The sequence below is a fragment of the Martes martes genome, assembly GCF_963455335.1.
Source record: "Martes martes genome assembly, chromosome: 15".
Taxonomy (NCBI): domain Eukaryota; kingdom Metazoa; phylum Chordata; class Mammalia; order Carnivora; family Mustelidae; genus Martes; species Martes martes.
The window spans coordinates 59,429,626-59,449,880 of NC_137903.1; the positions used below are offsets into that span (position 1 = coordinate 59,429,626).

The 20,255-nt window shown below is 43.6% G+C and overlaps 1 protein-coding gene across 2 annotated transcripts; it reads left to right on the forward strand.

The window, feature by feature from the left end:
- Positions 1-1,338: 1,338 nt before the first annotated feature.
- Positions 1,339-11,594, forward strand: HNRNPU (heterogeneous nuclear ribonucleoprotein U). Of its 2 annotated transcripts, none has more exons than XM_080824399.1 (14): positions 1,339-2,221; positions 3,152-3,263; positions 3,348-3,421; positions 5,444-5,583; positions 6,173-6,272; positions 6,702-6,814; positions 7,357-7,620; positions 7,928-8,047; positions 8,475-8,603; positions 8,695-8,863; positions 9,126-9,380; positions 9,694-9,878; positions 10,255-10,326; positions 10,748-11,594. In XM_080824399.1, exons 1-14 carry the CDS (start codon positions 1,585-1,587, stop codon positions 10,799-10,801), a joined length of 2,424 nt encoding a protein of 807 aa, XP_080680525.1. In that variant the 5' UTR covers positions 1,339-1,584; the 3' UTR covers positions 10,802-11,594. The 2 variants fall into 2 exon arrangements, with proteins under 2 accessions (XP_080680525.1, XP_080680524.1); XM_080824398.1 differs by having other exon boundaries at positions 1,347-2,278.
- The last annotated feature ends 8,661 nt before the right edge of the window (positions 11,595-20,255 follow it).

Below are 20,255 nucleotides of genomic sequence, written 5' to 3' on the forward strand. Positions count from 1 at the left end.
TTTATGACTGCATGGTAAAGCACATTCTTCTTAAAAAGTTATGGAGAAGAAACTTTAAAACCAAAATCTATTAATCTGTTAAATCACACTGGCCTATGGGACAGTGTTCATATTGTTCCAATTTCAAATTAACATTGGGGCAGCATTACTGTACCAGCTATAGAGCAGCAATCGGTGGGTAGAACTGACCTTAGTCGGAGATACTGGACCACTGGCTAGTCAATGTGCAGATTTTCTGGGGTTTAAGATGTTCCCCTCTATCACAAATCTAAATTGTCACCCCTGTGCAAAACCTCAAGAACACGCCTTTTATTTAGTAAAGAGAAAAATTAAAACTTCTGAAATACACCAGAATAACAGATTTCTTTCCAAGAGTGATCGTTGCTTTTTTTTTTTTTTTTTTTTTAACAAAATCCCGGCCCTTTGTCATGAGCTTTTACTAGTTTCAGCACTATTTACTCAGGAGTGTTTCTACGGGATTAGGAGCAGAAGCAGAATGTATGATCTGACTGGGTCTCATTGCTGGTGTGGATGGCCGGGTCCTAAGTTGGACGGAATTAATCTTGCAGAGGTCTGTCTCTCTGGGTAGGTAGAGAAAACTCAGAAATGCCATTCTGAGGCTACTTTAACTTCTTTGGCTCTCAGCGCATGAGGGCAGCGGCCCCGAGGAGGCTCGTCCAGCACGCCTTTGCAGCAGGGAGTAGAGAGGATCACGCTCCCCAACCCAGCCCTGCATCAGGGGTGGGGGAAGAGACAAAAGAGATGCTCTGCCCTCGCCCTTCCCGAACTTAAAAAATCCAGGGCGCGAGGCAGGACTTGGAAAAATTAACCCAAATATGAAGCGGAAGAACCCCCCCCCCCCCCGCGTACAGTAACTGCCAATTTGCGCTGCACAAATCAACACGGAAGTAAGATTTCAAGGAGTTTTTAAGCAAATAGCTGGAGAGAGAGATAAGAAGGCAAATCTAAGATGGAAGAAAAGGTGGAGGGCTCGCGTGGAACATGCCGAGTCGAGGCCTGCACGCCTCGGGGGCGAACCCGGCCTCCGGGCTGGAGAAGCAAAGAGCAAGCCGAGGGCTGCCCAGACAACTAGGGAAGCCAACAGAGGCTGCAGTGCATCGGTTTAACTGAAAGGCGGTTTCCTTCTCCTCCATTTGCTCGGTCCCAATTGGAAGCGCACTGCGCGGCCTGCGCCGCGCTCTCGGCGGGTTCGGCGTGGGGGCGGGGAGGGAAGTACGGTAATGGGCGGGGCGGGGCGCGGGCGCGCTCCGGCTTTCCTCCTGCGCAGCGCTCCCGTCAGCGCAGGGGGCGGGGCGGCTATATTACGTGCGCGGCGCCGCCCCTGCGAGAGGACGTTGCGTGCTCGCTCGCGCCAGGCGAGTCTCCGCGTCTCCCTCGCGAACTCGGTGAAAGGAATTGGCGCCGTTCGACACCAGGCGGGTCCGCTCTGCAGCACGAACCCACCTCCAGCCGCAGCCGCAGCCGCCGCCCGGGCCGAGGAGCAGCCGCAGCAGCCGCCACCAGTGGCCGAGTGAGCGGAGCCGAGTTTGAGCCAGCGCCTAGCGGTGAATCGGGGCCCTCACCATGAGTTCCTCGCCTGTTAATGTAAAAAAGCTGAAGGTCTCGGAGCTGAAAGAGGAGCTCAAGAAGCGGCGCCTTTCCGACAAGGGCCTCAAGGCCGAGCTCATGGAGCGACTCCAGGCCGCGCTGGACGACGAGGAGGCCGGGGGCCGCCCCGCCATGGAGCCCGGGAACGGCAGCCTAGACCTGGGCGGGGATTCCGCCGGGCGCTCGGGAGCAGGCCTCGAGCAGGAGGCCGCGGCCGGCGGCGACGAGGAGGAGGAGGAGGAGGAGGAAGAGGAGGAGGAAGGGATCGCCGCCCTGGATGGCGACCAGATGGAGCTAGGGGAGGAGAACGGGGCCGCGGGGGCGGCCGACACGGGCCCGATGGAGGAGGAGGAGGCCGCCTCGGAGGACGAGAACGGCGACGATCAGGGCTTCCAGGAAGGGGAGGATGAGCTCGGCGACGAGGAGGAAGGCGCGGGCGACGAGAACGGGCACGGGGAGCAGCAGCCTCAACCGCCGGCGACGCCGCAGCAACAGCCCCCACAGCAGCGCGGGGCCGCCAAGGAGGCCGCGGGGAAGAGCAGCGGCCCCACCTCGCTATTCGCGGTGACGGTGGCGCCGCCCGGGGCGAGGCAGGGCCAGCAGCAGGCGGGAGGTAAGAAGAAGGCGGAAGGCGGCGGAGGCGGCGGTCGCCCCGGGGCTCCGGCGGCGGGTGAGTGCTGCGTTGTACGTTGCGCGCGGCGGGAGGCCCGCGCGGGGTGGGGACCGTGCCCCAGGCCTGCCGGAGCCCCGCCGGGGGGAGGGAGCCCCGGGCGGGGGCCGCCGCGGGGGAGGCGTGGGGGGGGAGGGGGCGCGGGGAATCCCGCCCGGCCTCGAGGCCTGCGCGGCCTCGGGCTCGGCGTGTGCGGCGGCGGCGGCGCCTCCATTATGTGGCTGGAGAGCCGGGGGGGGGGGAGCTGCAGCTGCCGCTGGAGGGGGAGGAGCCGCGGGCGGCGGGCGGGAGCCCCGTCGGCCCGCGGTGGCGCCGCCGCGCTGCGTGCGCGCGGTGCGGGCACATGTCTCGGGGGGAGGGGAGAGGCCCGAGGGCCCGGGGCGGGCGCGCTTTGGCGGCGCTGGGCCGCGGTATTGTGCAAGGAGCGCAGGGGCTCGGCGTGACGTCACTTCCGGCGGGAGGGGCCGGGCGGGGAGAGCGGGGCGGAAGATCAGTACAATGCGGCCGCGGGGAACGCGGGCCCGAGTGGGGGAGGGGCGGGGAGGGCGCGCGGGCCGGGCCGGCCCCTCCCCCCTTCCTGAACTCTCTCCGGGATACACGTGGGCTCGGGGCCTGGGCCGCGCTAGTCTCCAGGAGCTTTCTCGAACCTTCGAGTAGGCTGGCAAAATTAGGAATGTCTTTGGACTGCGTCACTAACTGCAGGCCGGTTCCAAGCTGATTGTTCTTTGAATTCGCGTTGGATTCGTCGATTGTAAACGCTTACAAAAAAGAACGAGAGTCGAGCTTTTTGCGTCTGCAGGCAGGAGGGGCATTCCCCCCCCCCCCGTGGTGTCGCGGCTTGGCCCCTTATGGTAGGGGTGTTGTGTGTTATAGGAGACGGCAAAACAGAGCAGAAAGGCGGAGATAAAAAAAGAGGGGTGAAAAGACCTCGAGAAGATCATGGCCGTGGATATTTTGAGTACATTGAAGAGAACAAGTATAGCAGGTAGAGAATGCCGATCTAGTTTTACCCGCCCCCGTTCTTTCTTGGGTAGGAAAAGCTGAATCAGGAGACAATTCTGTCTTTCAGAGCCAAATCTCCTCAGCCACCTGTTGAAGAAGAAGATGAGCACTTCGATGACACAGTGGTTTGTCTTGATACTTGTAAGTGAAGCTGTTTCTTCCCTTTCCTCCCCTCGTTACTAAATGTGGCGATTTTGGGTCCAAAATGTCGGAGTATTTCACGCAGGGCGCTGAACTTAAATGCAGAAAACTTAGCGTAAACTTAAAAAGATGATGATGGGTTGTATTCAGATTCTGGTAGCTTAAATACTCAGTACAGCTTCAGTTGTGTCGTATTGATAATTTTACAGGCTTCAGCAATTTGGTGGTATATTTTATATGACTAGATCTCGTTTGTAGGAATGTAAAATTAATGCCAGTTTTGGTTTAGTTAATTAATGGAAACCTGTAAGACTACCTGTAACTTGTCGTTAGAGGCTCCTACGATAAAGTAATTTCATTTTTTTGGTAGAATTAAGTGAGCTATTTGGGCTAGTTAAGTATGTATTAATGATTTTTCCCATTAGCACACAAGTATATTCCCTATTCTAAAAGATTGTAATATTACTTTTTCAATAACTGCTCTTTTGTTCTCAATTCCAGTTCAGTAGCTGCTGCTTTAACATAAGTTGATTTCTTCCAAAGACCTGGGGCAGCAGCAGTGGGCTATCACTGGGCTACTAGCTTTCTTCAGCAGCGAATGGTATCAATGGCAGCGCTGTAAACACTGCTACTTTACCCAGTTGGGTTGCAATTGAGTATGAGGAAGTATTGCAAACCTCTAAATGGGCCTTGGCTGTCAGAAGTGTGATTTTGAATAAAAACATTTTGTTGGTTTAGTATTTGATCAGAATTCACAGTTTTTCACTTTGATAAATAGAACAAAGTGTAGAAATAATCGCTGGAGGAGTAGGTGGTAAGGTGTGAACCTGCCCCATAGATCTAGGGAGTTAAAGTTTAGATTCCTATGTTTTCAAATACAAATTACTTTTAATCAGATTTGTGAGGCTGTAAACGTTAACTTTTAAATATATTATATATGCTTTACAGGTAGTTGAGCTAAGGGAGTCTTTAAAGGAAGAAAATTGCACATGGAAAAATAGTTGATTTGAGTTTTATTTTAAGTAGTTCGGTTGCTTAAATACAAACTAAGTTGGAATTGGCAAGGTAGTGGAGCGGTGATTCCAGAAGTTAACACTACTCTCCAAGTAGATGGGCTTTTAGCTGATTATCTAGGAACATCATCTCATTTATTGCTATCTATATTGGGTTCAAACACAATTGTTTAATTGAAAATTCTGCCAGTGATCAGGAATTTGAGAGCAAAGCTGATTTAAGGAGAATTCCAAACTATAGATGTAATTTCCTTTCATCAGTAAAAACTTAAGAAAACAGCTTTTTAATTTGAGGTGAGAACTCCCAAGAAGGTGCATGCTAATGAGCCACTGACCCAAAGGTAGCTAGGTTAAAGACCTTTCTTGGGGATTTGGGTAATCTGGGGAGTGGATAATCCCCCATTGTTATTGACCAACCAGCAAGCCTGGGGAAAAGGGACGAAGTAACAGTGTTAGACAACCAGGTTTGCACTTGGCTAGGTTGAGGTTGCCGCCTTCACAAGTTTGAGAAAGAATTTAGGATCTAGAGCCCCTGTAAAATTACAAAGTGCAGAATCAACAGCTCATAATCCTGTATTTTAAAGTATGTGGTCATGGACTCCCTTCAGTTTTTTTGTGGCACTGGTAAATTCTACCTGGTTCTGGCATGCTTCACTTTGATTTCCTGCTATCCTCTACTGCTTGCCTCTAAATCAAGGTAAAGAGCAGAGCAGGTATGTATCCCATGTCACATTGTCTTGATTATTTTATATACTTAAAATACACGTTAAACCTTGGTGTTTCTGGTTTTGTAGGCAGTTTACAATTCAGTCGTTAATTTGGTGAGAGTGAGTTGGTGGGAGTGGGGCTTAAAGTGAAGATGAGAACAGCAGCATGATTTGTAGAAACTGTGTGTTCCATGCAGCTTTAGGAAATTATGCAAGAATGCGATAACCAGGTTTTGTCTATATAGCAGATGTGTTTACATTGGATGTCGAAAGAAATAATATGGTATTTGATATAATTGCAGATAATTGTGATCTACATTTTAAAATATCAAGAGACCGCCTCAGTGCTTCTTCCCTCACTATGGAGAGTTTTGCTTTTCTTTGGGCTGGAGGAAGGGCATCTTATGGTGTGTCAAAAGGCAAAGTCTGTTTTGAGATGAAGGTAAATGCAGTTTTGTGGGGGGTTTTTTGTTTGTTTTTTTTTAAAGAACCTTTGTGAGTTTCCGTTTGCCTGAGAAGTTCGGTGTCAGTGGAACTTCTTATCTTTGAAGTTTCTGTGAATTAGAAGAGGGACTTGAAAAGACCTGTTCTATAACAGTTAATCGTATCTGTTATATCAGATATTTGTGTTGTAGAGTCAGTCTATTTTTACTTAGGGTGCTCCTTTTTTTATCAGGCACTTGAAAGGCCCACGAAGGGTTTAAAAATAATTTGGTTAGGCTTCAAGTTTTGTTCCAGAGCCAAACATGTTGAATGTATATTTTAATAGGTGTTGAGTCGAGAATCTATAATTTCTAAAAATTAACTTTTCTAAATGTGAAGTCAACCAGGGACTTGACTTGAATCTTTATAGTTTCAAGTTTTAAGTTCTATCAATTTTTAAAGTTCTTGTAAATGTAGGGGAGAGATGGTGGGGTAGAATGGGTGTCTTTGTATTAGTAGCCAGAGAAGAATTAGCCTACTGCCCAGATGAAACAAGCTAGGGTTCAAGGGTTTATCTTCCTTGTAATCATTTATGATTTGATTTTCAGGTTACAGAGAAGATCCCAGTAAGGCATTTATATACAAAAGATATTGACATACATGAAGTTCGGATTGGCTGGTCACTAACCACAAGTGGAATGTTGCTTGGTAAAGTTTCCATTTGAGTAGTATGTGCTCATGCATGTTTAGGGGTTTGATTTCAGTAGTTAGATTCCAAGGCATTGTAAACCTTCTGCCTGTTTTTAATCTATTTTGTAGTATTTTAGGCGTTAACAATACCAATAGCTTATAGTGTGGGTATCAGCTGACCTTCAGGTGGTCGTTTTTTTTTTTTTTTTTTTTATGATTACTTGTTTTGTGACCAGTGGGTTAAAAATCACTATCGCATGGTATCCAGTTTTTCACATAGTTACATAACCCATCCAGCTCCTTAATTCTCTACATCTAAAGTGTAAATGGAGGAATGTTGGTTATATACCCATTTTTCTTGATTCCCTCCATCTTGAATGTTAAAATATGTGGGTCACTGGACTGTTTGGAACAATCAATTTCATGAAAGTTAATTTATTTTCTTAGGTGAAGAAGAATTTTCTTATGGGTATTCTCTTAAAGGAATAAAAACATGCAACTGTGAGACTGAAGATTATGGAGAGAAATTTGATGAAAATGATGTGATTACATGTTTTGCTGTAAGTCAGCTAAATTTCTGTGTTTAATTGAGAAGTTATTTAGCTAGGAATTCTTTTAAAGGTATATCAACATTAGCCTTCAATACTGTTCTGACTCAGAACTACTTAACATGAAGGTGACCTGGAAATCTACTCCCTTTGTTAAGGCAGCATAGTTTCTGCTTGTAGATACGTGTGTTTCATTCTTTATAACTTTTCTTTAAAGATCTTATTTATTTATTTGACAGAGATCACAAGTAGGCAGAGAGAGAAGGGGAAGTAGGCTCCCCACTGAGCAGAGAGCCCGATGTGGGGCTTGGGGCTCTTTGGGGCTTGGGGGTCGATCCCAGGACCCTGAGACCATGACCTGAGCCAAAGGCAGAGGCTTAACCCACTGAGCACCCCAGTGCCCCACATCGTTTATAACTGTTAAAAAGCTCCTAACATTTAGCCTGAATACATTTTCCATAGGATAAGCTTCATTCTTCAAATTTTGAAGAATTTTTTAGAAAAAGTTTTTAAAGAAGCAGATTAAAACCATTAATTTTTTCCTGATTTAATAGAACTTTGAAAGTGATGAAGTAGAACTCTCCTATGCAAAGAATGGGCAAGATCTTGGCGTTGCCTTCAAAATCAGTAAGGAAATTCTTGCCGGAAGGCCACTTTTTCCACATGTTCTCTGCCACAACTGTGCAGTTGAATTTAATTTTGGTCAGAAGGAAAAGCCATATTTGCCGATACCGGAAGATTATACTTTTATCCAGAATGTCCCCTTGGAGGATCGAGTTAGAGGACCAAAGGGGCCTGAAGAGAAGAAAGATTGTGAGGTAAGTTGGATTTTTTTTTTTCCTTAAGCATTTTGAAGATTACTTTTGTTTGGCAAAAATGACATTTGGAAGATCTGAATGATTGCTGTTTCATTCTGGCATGCCAGTTGCCATCAGCCAGAGATTTGTCTCTTAGTATAGCTGTGTTCTTTTATGTAGAGCGTTGAGTTTCTAAAAATTGCCTTTGTTTTTAGGGCAATGAAAATTTATATATCTAAACTGGGTTCTTGTGCATTTAAAAAATATGTGTAAGGGATTCTTAGATGGCTGTAGTGATAAGTGAAATGGCCATTTCTTTCTGCTGTAGGTTGTTATGATGATCGGCTTGCCAGGAGCTGGGAAAACCACCTGGGTTACTAAACATGCAGCAGAAAACCCTGGTAAATACAACATTCTTGGAACAAACACCATAATGGATAAGATGATGGTAAGTAAAAATATTTAGGGTGTGATCTCAGCATTTTAAAAAGACCAGAAGGTATTCTAACTTTTTTGCCTGATGTTTTTATGCATTTTGTTAGTGTTTTAGAGGTAGGAATTTGTCAGAGTTAAGACTGATTGAAGTAGAAGACGTAAGTTACTTTTATGTGTAAGGTAAAGTGCCTCCCAGTGGCTAGGTTTTACTGTTTTTTTTTTTTTTTCCTATAAAATTTCTTGAACTGTCAACATTTAGTAGCTAAAAGAAGTGAACAGCAGAGGATCTTGTTACATGGTAAAGTGACCCTTTTCATAATGACGAGGAAAGACAGTATTTAAGTTAGCAAATGTCTGGTTTCCACATAGATCTAAGCTGATACTAGAAAAAATAAGCTTCATTCACAAGTTCAAAGGAACTTTTTTAACTTTTAAAACAGGTGGCCGGGTTTAAGAAGCAGATGGCGGATACAGGAAAACTGAACACGCTGTTGCAGAGAGCTCCCCAGTGTCTTGGAAAGTTTATTGAGATTGCTGCCCGTAAGAAGCGAAATTTCATTCTGGATCAGGTAAGCAGTAGTTTTGAGGTTGAAAAAAGGAATGGATTGTTGGGTTTGGTGTGGAGCTAATATCTGGCTTTTTATAAACTTTGCTTTCAAGACAAATGTGTCTGCTGCTGCCCAGAGGAGAAAAATGTGCCTGTTTGCAGGCTTCCAACGAAAAGCTGTTGTAGTTTGCCCGAAAGATGAAGACTACAAGCAGAGAACACAGAAGAAAGCCGAAGTCGAGGGGAAAGACCTACCAGAACACGCAGTCCTCAAAATGAAAGGTATGGAATTTGAATCTGTTATCGTGTTAATCTTGTGTGATTTGTGTTTGTAAATTTGAGTGACGTCTCCTGCCGGCAATACTATTTGACGAGTCACATGTTCGTTCCATGTAAATGAATGTTTGGTTTATTTCTGTTTCTAGGAACATACGTTCATAAACCAGGGGTAGACGCGTAGTGTTATTTCAGAGAGCAAAAGCCATTTGAGTTTGGGCTTCAGGGTTGTGGAGGTTTTAAGCTAATCTGACCTTATTCCTTGTAGGAAACTTTACGCTGCCTGAGGTGGCTGAGTGCTTTGATGAAATAACCTATGTTGAACTGCAGAAGGAGGAAGCCCAGAAACTTCTGGAGCAGTATAAGGAAGAAAGCAAAAAGGCTCTTCCGCCAGAAAAGAAACAAAACACTGGCTCGAAGAAGAGCAATAAAAATAAGAGCGGCAAGAACCAGTTCAACAGAGGCGGCGGCCACAGAGGCCGCGGCGGCTTCAACATGCGTGGTGGCAACTTCCGAGGAGGAGGCAAGTTCGCCGGGAGTGCGGGCCTTGTTCGCTTCGCGGCTGAAACAAGTGATGAGAATCTTGCAGTTTGGGGGGGTGTGGTTTAGTGGAGTTTGACCTCGGTCATTGAACTTGGGTTGATCCTGCTGCCCTAGGAACTGGTTTAAAATCTTGTGACTTGACAAACACGTAGGTTACGGGAGTGGTTAAATTTAATGCCTTCAAAAGTGACTTTTCTCCTACGATAGAGGACTGGTCTGGAGGTTCCCTGTAGTTAGTTCTGTGTGTAAAGGAGGCAGAACATGCTGTTCCATGAAGCATCTCTCGTTTGTAGCTCCTGGGAACCGCGGTGGCTACAACAGGAGGGGCAACATGCCGCAGAGAGGCGGTGGCGGCGGCGGCAGCGGCGGGATTGGCTACCCGTACCCGCGTGGCCCTGTGTTTCCCAGCCGAGGCGGTTATTCCAACAGAGGGAACTACAACAGAGGTGGAATGCCCAACAGAGGGAACTACAACCAGGTAACGATTTCAAGCTCTCCGGGCACTGATGGGGGCTGCAGGATTTAGTCTGGAAGGCTGGAGGTTTGCGTCACAAGCCTCAGTAAGAGTCGGAAGCACCGCAGCCTGTGTGTCTGTCTACAGTAGTGTTAGAAAGACTAGTGAAGTAAGAGGAGGCCCGCTGAATTTTGATTTTCAGGTGAACTAGATTTGAGTCAGGTTGATGCCGTAGCTGAATAAATTCTACACCCAAGAACAGCGGCAGAGGGTTCCCGGCGCTTCTTCATTGCCAGCAGCCGATCCTTTCTGTGCTGCTGCCTCCCCCAGGTACAGAACTAACAGGCTGTGCTCGGAGTTCTTAAAGATGTCTTTTTCTCTCACCCCCCCCCCCCACCAGAACTTCAGAGGACGAGGAAACAATCGTGGCTACAAAAATCAATCTCAGGGCTACAACCAGTGGCAGCAGGGTGTAAGTAATCTCTTATGTGCTATGGACATTAATTGTACTTTAAGTTCATAAAGAGTCAGTCTTGAAAAACTTGTCCAGGGATTGGAGTGTTTATAAGTGTTACAGGGCAAGGTGTGAATATAGGTGGAGTTCGCTGTAATTTAATGTTATAATAAAATATTCTTTAATACAGATGGTTCTTTTTATTGCTAGCTTTAATGGTATAAACTAACCAAGTCATGATGTGTTTCCTTTTGTAACGTGTTTATTGATAATAATGGGATATTAATACTAACTAAATCTGGTTTGGTAGAAGTCAGAGGTATATGACAGGTGTAAATTTGTTTCCAGCAGTTACTCTGAATTAGATTGTCATTTCCTAAAAGCAGTTTGAGTGGCTTATTGATGTTTTTTTCTTTAAAAAAAAAATTTTCTCTTACAGCAATTCTGGGGTCAGAAGCCATGGAGTCAGCATTATCACCAAGGATATTATTGAATACCCAAATAAAACGAACTGATACATATTTCTCCAAAACCTTCACAAGAAGTCGACTGTTTTCTTTAGTAGGCTAACTTTTTAAACATTCCACAAGAGGAAGTGCCTGCGGGTTCCTTTTTTAGAAGCTTTGTGGGTTGATTTTTTTTCTTTTCTTTTTTGTACATTTTTAATTGCAGTTTTAAAGTGAATCGTAAGAGAACCTCAGCATTGTGCACGATAAGAGAATGTGTCAGTATTTCAGGGTTCTACATTTTATCTGTAAAATGTGACTTTTTTTTTTATCACAACAAAAGTAAAATGTTGCTTTGTACCTGGTGTCTTTTATTAAGAATTTACTCCCCCCATTTCTCACAGAGATAACAGTCGGGAGTCATTGTCACAATATAATAGAAATGTTAGCAACCAGATTCATGTAAGGACTAAGGCGTCCTCATGAATTGCATAAGACTCTGTACTGCTCATAGTACACTCCATCCTCTCTCTAGTTCGCTGAGTAGTGGAGGGGGAAAGCTTCAATAGTAGTTTCCGACAATAACTGGGAAGGCTTTTTTTCTTTTTTTAAATAACAATGGAATTGGCATAATTGGGACTGAAGATAAAAATTGGAACCAAGATAGAGAAGATGGAGTGTATGTAGAAGGGCTGTTAAAAATGTAAAACTTGGTTGCATTATTTGTGGAGGCTCAAACTTGTGAAGGTTCAATACCATACTTTTTCCATTTGTTCTGCATTTTGATTCTGAAAAGAAAGCTGGCTTTGCCCATTTCTTATTAAAAAAACTTGTTGTAAATCCAGTTGTCTAATGGGATCTATATGAAGTTAGCTATGTCTGTATGCCCTTCTCCCACAAAATACTGTATAACTAGTGTGCTTGTAGTAGTTACTCCACCATCTTTGTAAGCTAATGACATTGTGAGTCACCCATTTATATCTTAATTTTTAATCATGTCAGTTCTTGAATGGGTATCTCCTTAGCCTGCTGATTTCTTTTTCTTTCTAAAGAAAGTGGGTGGAGAAATTAATTTAGACGTTTGTTTGCAATAAAAAGAATTCATTTTACTCTCGTTTTGGGATTCTCGCCATCAAGGTTCAAAATCCCTTTATAAAACTCCCAAGAGGAGAAAATTTAAGTGTGTGCTTTCTGGACAGCTTATTCTTTACTCTGTACTTGGAACATTTAGGTTTTAAAAACTTAAATGTATACTGAGAATTGACTTTGAATTATGAAGTAAAGTTGAATTCTTCCTTCCCCTCCCCCCCAGATGACTTAACATTTTAATGAGGGGAAATGGTGTACTGGCTGGGAGAAGTTAACACTCCGTTTACCATCTTTACCAAATGCTAATGGCTGTCCTCAACCGAATATCTTATACGCACGTATATAATACATGAAACTCTGGGAACCGATGCTTTTAGAAGCCATCATGCGAGCCAGTCATTGATTTCACTACTACACAACACTGCTAACTTAACTGTAGCTATGTGATGACATTAGATCCCCTAATCGTAATTCTATTGGGTTTGCACAGAACACTTAATCTTCTTAAAGGACCCTCACTGATGTGAAGTGAGGAATCAATCAGGAGTCAAACTGTAGAACTAAAATTTGACTACAGTCTAGTGTTTTGTTGGTGTTTTAGGTTCTGGTAAGTTTAGGTTTGTCTATTTGTTTGCTTAAGATTTTTGTTTTAGCCATTTTAAATCAGATCTTAAACTTCTTCATAACTCCTAGGAATTTCGCTACAAGCTGAGCTGGAGTTGAGTTTTAGATGGTGGTGTAGGTTTAGTTGATAAATTTCGGAACAAAGGCTAATCCTGTAATTACCGAAAGGTACAAGGTAGTGTCTCAAGGGGTTTGTTTTCTTAGCAGTTAGCTTACTGGTAGCAACCGCTGGCATGAACTATTTTGCAGTATACATTATAATTACTAGGATTGCATAGACCTACCCAGGGGAAAAAGTTCAACCTTTGTTGCTAATCAGTGTTTTAGGTACCTTTGAAGAATCTCGGATCTATTTTCTAGCTTGTAAGCAATTCATATTCTAATAATCTCAGTGGGAGAGTAATGGCCAATAACAATTGGGTAGACTGTCATGCCTTGTGTAGCCCAGAAAATTTTGGGAAGAAAGGTGGAATAGATAAGTTTCTGTCCAGGAGAATTAAAGTTTCCAGAAGCAGTCTTAAGTTTAGAATTAATAAGTATGGAAAGAAAGAATCTTAGTGTTTAGGAAACTCAGAAGATCATAGTGTAGCAGGTCGCAAGCAAGAGGGAGAAAAGTGAGGACTGCCATTTGGCCAACTTAAGATCTGTCACTGAGAAACTGGGTTTAGTCTTTGACCCTCCTCTTGCCTACCTCTCCGTGGCAAACAAAACACCAAGTAAACTAAAGGCATAGTTCTGAACAAGGGTCCCAACTACTCCCGTGAGATGGCTGTTGCTTTAAGTGGTTCTTTGCCTAGAAAGTTCTGCAGGGAGTTGGACCAGTCATCCTGAGTCAGGTGTTGGATCAGATTGATCAGCTACAGTCGTGTGAAAACAGCATGAATAGTTGAGTCAGGAAAGACGGCAGAAAGCACTGCAAGATAGAAATGGAGTAACTGATGCCCTCCCATAAAACATTTCATTGGTTGCTGGTAGTTTACATCTTGGTCACTCCTGTCTGGCCTTTGACAGAGGGCTCTGGCTTGGACCTAGGAGGCCAGCACTAACCTCTGGCCCTGATACCGGATATCTATCACAGGAAGATGAAATCTTAGAATGAAGCCCGAGTCAAGTCAGTCTGACATTGAGATGACGAAAGGAAGCCATATTAAATCCACAAAACAAGCAGCTCACGTTGGCCTAGGATAGATCCTGTCGAACAATAAGGACATTGAAACAAGAGGGTCCCGAGCACTAACGAGGTGTTGAAGCTTCTTAAAAGACCCATTTTCTTTGAAAAAGTGCTTAAAATTTTTCTAGGAAAAGTCTATTTTAAGGATTTTTGACTTTCTGGAGAGGTTACATTCATGGACAGATTACGTTCTGTATTTAACGTTTGCATCAGTTGTGTGAGTTGAACTACTTGTTTTTCTATAAGGTTGACTTTTTCTTTATAAGGCTTTTTATCCTAGGATCATTTTATACGTCCCATGGCACAAATAAAAATGAAGTATTTTCATAGTTTCTTAAGCAGTGGTATAGACTTGTCACATACAAAGACCTGATGATACAGTTCTATGGGAGCACATCTGATACTTGAAAAAGCTGAAACCAGAAGCAGCTTCTGTTGAAGAAGGCGTAATCCTATCTTCCGTAGCCCAAGTCTTGGTTTCTGATATTTAGACATACACGTGGATCTTAAAAAGTTTTATTTCCGTAATTCCCTCCATACATGTAACTATGACATCTTTAAAAAAGAGGGTGGAACCTGTAGGAGAGAATGATTCTCCGCTCCCACACCCCGGAATAGTCCGTGAAATACTGTAGAAGTATTTGTAGAATTGCTAAAAAATACTGTAGAAATACTGTAGAACAGTATTTTTTTCTAAAGCCATTTTCTCCTCAAGTTTTTTAAATGGTTTGAATCGAAACTTTGTCGTTCCCATTTCTGAGGCTCTGAGAGAAACTTGGTTTCAGTTTTAACATTTTTAGTAAGGATATATGGAGTTCCGACCTTGGCAATAGGTCACAGTTGTTAACACAAGCGTGAAAGGATATTAAGTTAGTACTTTGAGCAAGAATCACCTGCATTAGTTCCCAAAACAGCAGTATGAATTGATTATTAGTGGAAACCGGTCTCTTCATATCGTTATTGGCCTAAACTTACTTAAAACTAGAGTATCCTTCTGATAACTTGGATAATTGTAGATTTGAATGTCCTCCTTGGCCCTATTATGTTCAGCTTCTCTGCTAAAACATGCAGGTGGTAGGTCTCACCATTTGAGTGGTTGAGTTTTTATTTTGGTTGCTCTAATGCCCATCTTTTTGGTTTTGTTTTTAATACCTAGTTGCCAGTGCTTACAGGTAGCGTGTTAGACAAATACTAAACATTCTTTGTGTAGCTAACCTTTGTCTTACTAATCTTTACTAACCTTGATATTGAAATAAACCCTTCAGAATTATTTTGGAAGCGACCTAAAAGTGTGCTGATGGATACAGTATGTATCTCTTGAGTGTGTGGGGTAGGACAAAGAGAAAACCCAGGATCCGCAAGCATCTTAACATTCCAAAGTTTAAATTTATGTATATGTGAAATCAAGTAGTTGAAATAACCTACTTTCATAGTTCATTTTTACTGTGTTTTGAAAAACATGGTACTTTATTTGATGGTCACACTTTGGTTTGGGGGGTGGCTGGAGCCCCCAAAGTAAGAGGGCTTTAGGTTGGTTGGAAATGGCTAACAGTTTGCACTTGCAGTAAGGGTATACTGTCCGACCTACCCAGTTGACTAAAAATCTAGGTGATTGGATATATTCAATTAGATTGCCTGAGGACCTAAATTTAGTCTGTAAGGCTTAGATTGTAAAATACTATGTTTGTAACGTTAACCTAGACTTATTTTTAAAATGTGACACCTGCGTGAATTGTGAGGTTACGTTGGGGATGTGCTGTCAGTATGGAAAGCGGAGTAAGGACAGGTGTTTGGTAATGACGTAGGTAACTGGGGAATTTCGTTGTTGGTCGCAGATGAGTATTTGTAAGGGAACAGACAGACTGCGAAGCCAGCACATCAGGAACCACCGGTTAGGTAGGTTATTGGGACAAGGACCTTAACAATGTGCTTAAATTTGTGTTTACTTGATGATTGCCTGGGAAGAGGACAGTTGTTTTCTCCCTCCTCAGGCCAGGATCCTGCACATCCTTGCATCTTGACAAGGACAGGGTTTTGCTTTTAAACAAAGCTGGATCTGTGGCTATGAGAAACAATATGCTGTAGTGGAAAGTGTCGAGGACTGGAGGGCTCGCGGGCTGCCTCACGGACGCGGGGCTTCCTGCCATTGCTCTCCCGGTCCGGGATCTCAGAGGAAGTCAGGTCCGCTTGGGACGGTAAAGTATTCTGCACTTGGCAAGCGCTTAAGCGTATTCACTAATGAGCATCAGCGAAAAGATTAAGAAACAAAAGCCAAGAACAGTGAGATGGCCAGTATAGTCCGTTAACGTGTCATGTAAAAGCTGTGAAGAATTAGGGCATGCCGAGAGAGGGCGAGGTAAAATCCATCCTTCGGAAGAACGGTTGGGGTTTACTCGAACGGCAGGTGACAGGTAGCTGTGACCAGAAGGGTCTCCTTAACGTTTCGGTTGTCTGTAGTGAACGGGAGTGGGAGCATCATGGTCAAGTACGATAAAAGGTTCCAACTTAACATATATTTTTTTAAGGTAATAAAGCAAAAAAAAAAAACATGCTGATTTAAATTTCATCTCCTTTTCCTTAGTCTGTCCATGTGAATGTGCTGTGTGGAAGAGTAAAAGGGCCCAACTAAATGTGTTCCAGTGATTCTAATAGGTATTCCAAATTAATTGCTGCTTGTACATTTAACACTTGTTACATTGGGCTTCCAGGGTCACCTTCATTAGAACTCCCTTACGTAAAAGGATGGGAAAAGGAAATAACTGTGAACCCAGATTGGGTAGATTGTATAAACAGGGGAGGAAAAAAAGGTTTTCTCACTTTACCCTTTGCATACCTGAGATGTGAGCTAGTCCGTGGTGGTAAGCAGTTGGCGGTCCTCTCACCTAGGTTTAAGACTATGCAGATGGAGCCAAATCCTTGTACGGTTCTAACCATTCAAATTCCTTCTGTTTTAATTTTTTGTAAGACATTCATTTTAATGCTTCTCACTTGCAGAGCGCAAATACTTAAAATATTTTAATGCAGAAAAACGAGTCTAAGATACCTATGTCCTTTGTTTTTCCCAACCTTCTGCATCTATGCAAAATGCACAAATAACTCAATACTAGCTTATAAACATTTGGAAACTAGACAGAGCCTTTTGGAGAATGAGGACATAGCACTCCATATCAAAGTGGAAAAATCAACTATAGGAAGTAAATTTAAGTTGTAAAGACAGAAGGAATAAAAAAGCTCGGTGTCTCCAGAGCAAATAATTTCTCATTGCCCAGAAGTCATTTAAGACTGGCTAAGAAGCTTAGAGGAAATCTATTGTTCTTCCACCACATACTCCAGAATAATGTATCTTGGTGAAATGAGAGGACCTGGCTGCTATACTGATTTGAAATGTAGCTGTCAGGAGTTGCTCACTGAAACTCAGTTCTACTGTGTCAACTAAAAATCTAATGGCTGAAAGAGCAGACAGCTCGGTTTCAGACCCAAAAGGTAAAAAATCCTAACATTTTGTTCATTTGAGGGGGAAGAAAAAAAAAACCAACCATTTTAACTAGAACATTTGTTTCAGAAGCTTTGAATTCAGATGGCAAAGCATAGGTTTCATTTCATATGACTTGTCCTCATGGTCTAAAGGAAAGAAACATTTCTATGGAAACCAATCCATTAAGAAACCAGGGTTTGCAGATTATTTACTTTGATTTCCTGAGGGGTAGACCATGTAAGGGGGTTGAACAGATTTTTGTTAACTTGATCTAAACTTAAAAAGGGAACAGTACAAGCCTTTCTAAATTTCTTACCTGCTCATAATGTCACTGGTAGTTTTGTCAAGATAGAAGGACTTGGGTGGGTGGGTGGGTGGGTGGGCATCCGTATTCTAGAAAACGAAGAGTAAGGCAGATGTAGTTGAAAACCACTTGCAACACCTGTAGTGTTCGCGTTACAACAGCTTCAAAATGTAAAACTTTTAAGATCTTGGTGATAAGTTTTTGTCCCCAAAGCTTCCTATTTTAAGAGAAAAAGATGGGGCTTATTGCATAAAATCAGCTGTGTAAGATGCCAGCACGCGGGTGGTGGAGGATATTGGTATATTGTCCTGATTGAATGACCACTGGACCCTATTTTAAGATGCTTCCAAAAAATATTCCAGAGGACCATTAAAAATCAGAATTCGAGCAATCGCTTTAATTTTTCTACTTCAGATTTTCTGTTTACCCAAGTAAAGTACATATATTAACATGAATTTTAAAGGGGTGCCTTGACCCCCATCACTACAGATTTTTATCTAGGACTAGAAGGATTCAAACCCTATTTGATCCCTAGCTCTTTGCTGAAAAGTGCATAAACAGGAGTCCTGAATTTATTATATAGACCTCCTCGCATTATATAATCGAAGCAAAGGGAAACCAGCGATGGAGTAGAGGTACGTAGACTAAAAAGATGCTTGCGAATCAAATAATGGTGTTAGGAATAGTTAAAATTTTTTGTTGCTGAACTCAGTCATTATAAATCACAAGTCCAGAGAAAAGCTTCTAGTTAATTTTAAATTCCCTGAGGTCCTTTTACTGTGATGGAAAAGCCAAGTAGTCCAGGAAAAGAAGGGAGGGGTTGAGGGAAGGGGGAAATGCTTAGAGCACTAGAAAGATTTAATGAAGTATGATAGATAAAGCCGGGAGAAGTTTTGAAAACTACTAATGACCACAATTCTATTTTAATCAGCTATTTAGCTGGTATCTACTGCTATATCACCTAGTGTGAAGTTTTGGAGTTAATGGAACAATGAAAGAAGCAGTGCAGCCGGAGGCTCCCGAGTGGGCACGAGAGGTAGGTCGCTCGTCACTCTGGGCCATGGAAGGCGCGTTTGGATGAGAGGGGAGCCTGGACTCTGTCTCCGGGCGAGTGAACGTTTAGTGATAGGATCCAGCAGACACGCGTGGACGGTTTCACGCCAGACACAAAAGACCAAAACCGGGAGGGTTCTCCATGAGACACTGAAGCTCTGCTTGGAGCCTAAGTGACCCGTGCAAGTGGCAGCTAGTAGTAGGAGAACCTAAATGAGAAGGTGATTCTCCTTCCAGAGGTTAGTGAGGAGAAGGGACTGAGAGAAGCTGCTGGAGGAAGGCGTAAGTGCAATGGTGGAAAAGTTGGAGCAGAGGCCGGGGGTGCCCAGCAGAGGGGATGGGCACAGAGTGCACAGTTTGAGCTTGGAGTTGCGTGGCAGAGGGCAAGTAGATGGGGCTGGAGACCAGAAGTGGGAGTGTGAAGTCTGGAGGCCTTGTCCGAGGTATCCAGTAGCGACGGCACAGGGACCTTGGAGTGTGTTGTGTAGCCCAGTAACCTGTTAGCATGTTTTGTAATCTCTTAATAGTTGGGGAAGGAAATAGGAGGTATTAATAACCAAATGTACTTATTAAGTGATATTTTAAAAATTATCCAAGTAAGTGTGTCACCACTTTGTTTTTATCCAGGTCTCCAGTTTACGCAGTCATTCTGCTGTGAAAGTGAACTAAAGCTTGTTATTGGTGAAGGCCTTGGAAATTTTGCCGGCCGAGAGAGGTTTCTCTTACTCAGGGTAAGATGTAACCCTAGTGTGGGAGAGCTAGGTGGGGATTTAGTTAAGACTCCATCCGGTCGCCCAGTTCTGTACTCTGCATGCATTTGTAAGCGGAAGCGGAGATCGTAAGTGGCCTGCACAAACGTTGTTAAAGATCGGAGCTGAGGAGTACTCCTCAGGGGTCCCCCTACTCACATACGGCGCCGCCTCCTAAAATGGGAGTGACTGGTCAGTTGGAGTAATGCAGATTGGATTCAACTGTGACTCGTGCCCGTAGAGTGGACAGGTGGTACGGTCTTGGAAACTGCCTTTTCCTTTCTAACAACAACTTTCCCTAATTAGTGTCCAAGTCCTACCTTTGGTAGCTGCTAGAGGATTAGGATCAGTACAAGTATCTTCGGGCTTGTGCTTGACAGTGGCATTTGGTAAACCGCATAGCCTGCGTGCGCTGCCCCTCGGAAGGACCCCAGGAAAAGTGGGCGCAGGAGGGAAGATGCCCCTTCCTGTGAACCAGACCAAGCGCACACTCCCCACTTACCCCTTGAAAAGCCGTGAGAGAACAAGATAAAATCTCACGATAGCTTCACCTTCTCTGGCTTACTGTGATAATCGAGTAACAGGATCATTAATAATGCCAGAGTCCTTGTCTGCTGGTCTTTTTCATTATCATTTCTTAACCAGGAACACCTCTAGCTTGTGTTTTGTGTTATATTTAAAAGATTCTCTTAAAGTCATGTTGACATAAAAACAAATTGCACTGCTTTGGAGAGGGAGAGTTTTTTTCCTGAATGAATAAATGCTGTGGACTTGGTTGGGTGCCTTGTTTTTTGCCTTTTTTTAGTAGCAGTGGATTGAATTCTAAATGACATATTAGTGTAATGATGTGTGTGAGATCCTGTGGTGGTTTTGTATCAGACTAGTTCTGAAAATACTTCTGTGCGTGCCATGTGTCTTATTTAAATTCCAAACACTGCTACATTCAGAAACCATTAGAGTGTTTAAAAACTATCTTTACCTGCACTTTTGGGGAGATGACCTACCTGTTCTAAGAAATGGAAGAACAGGGTCAAGC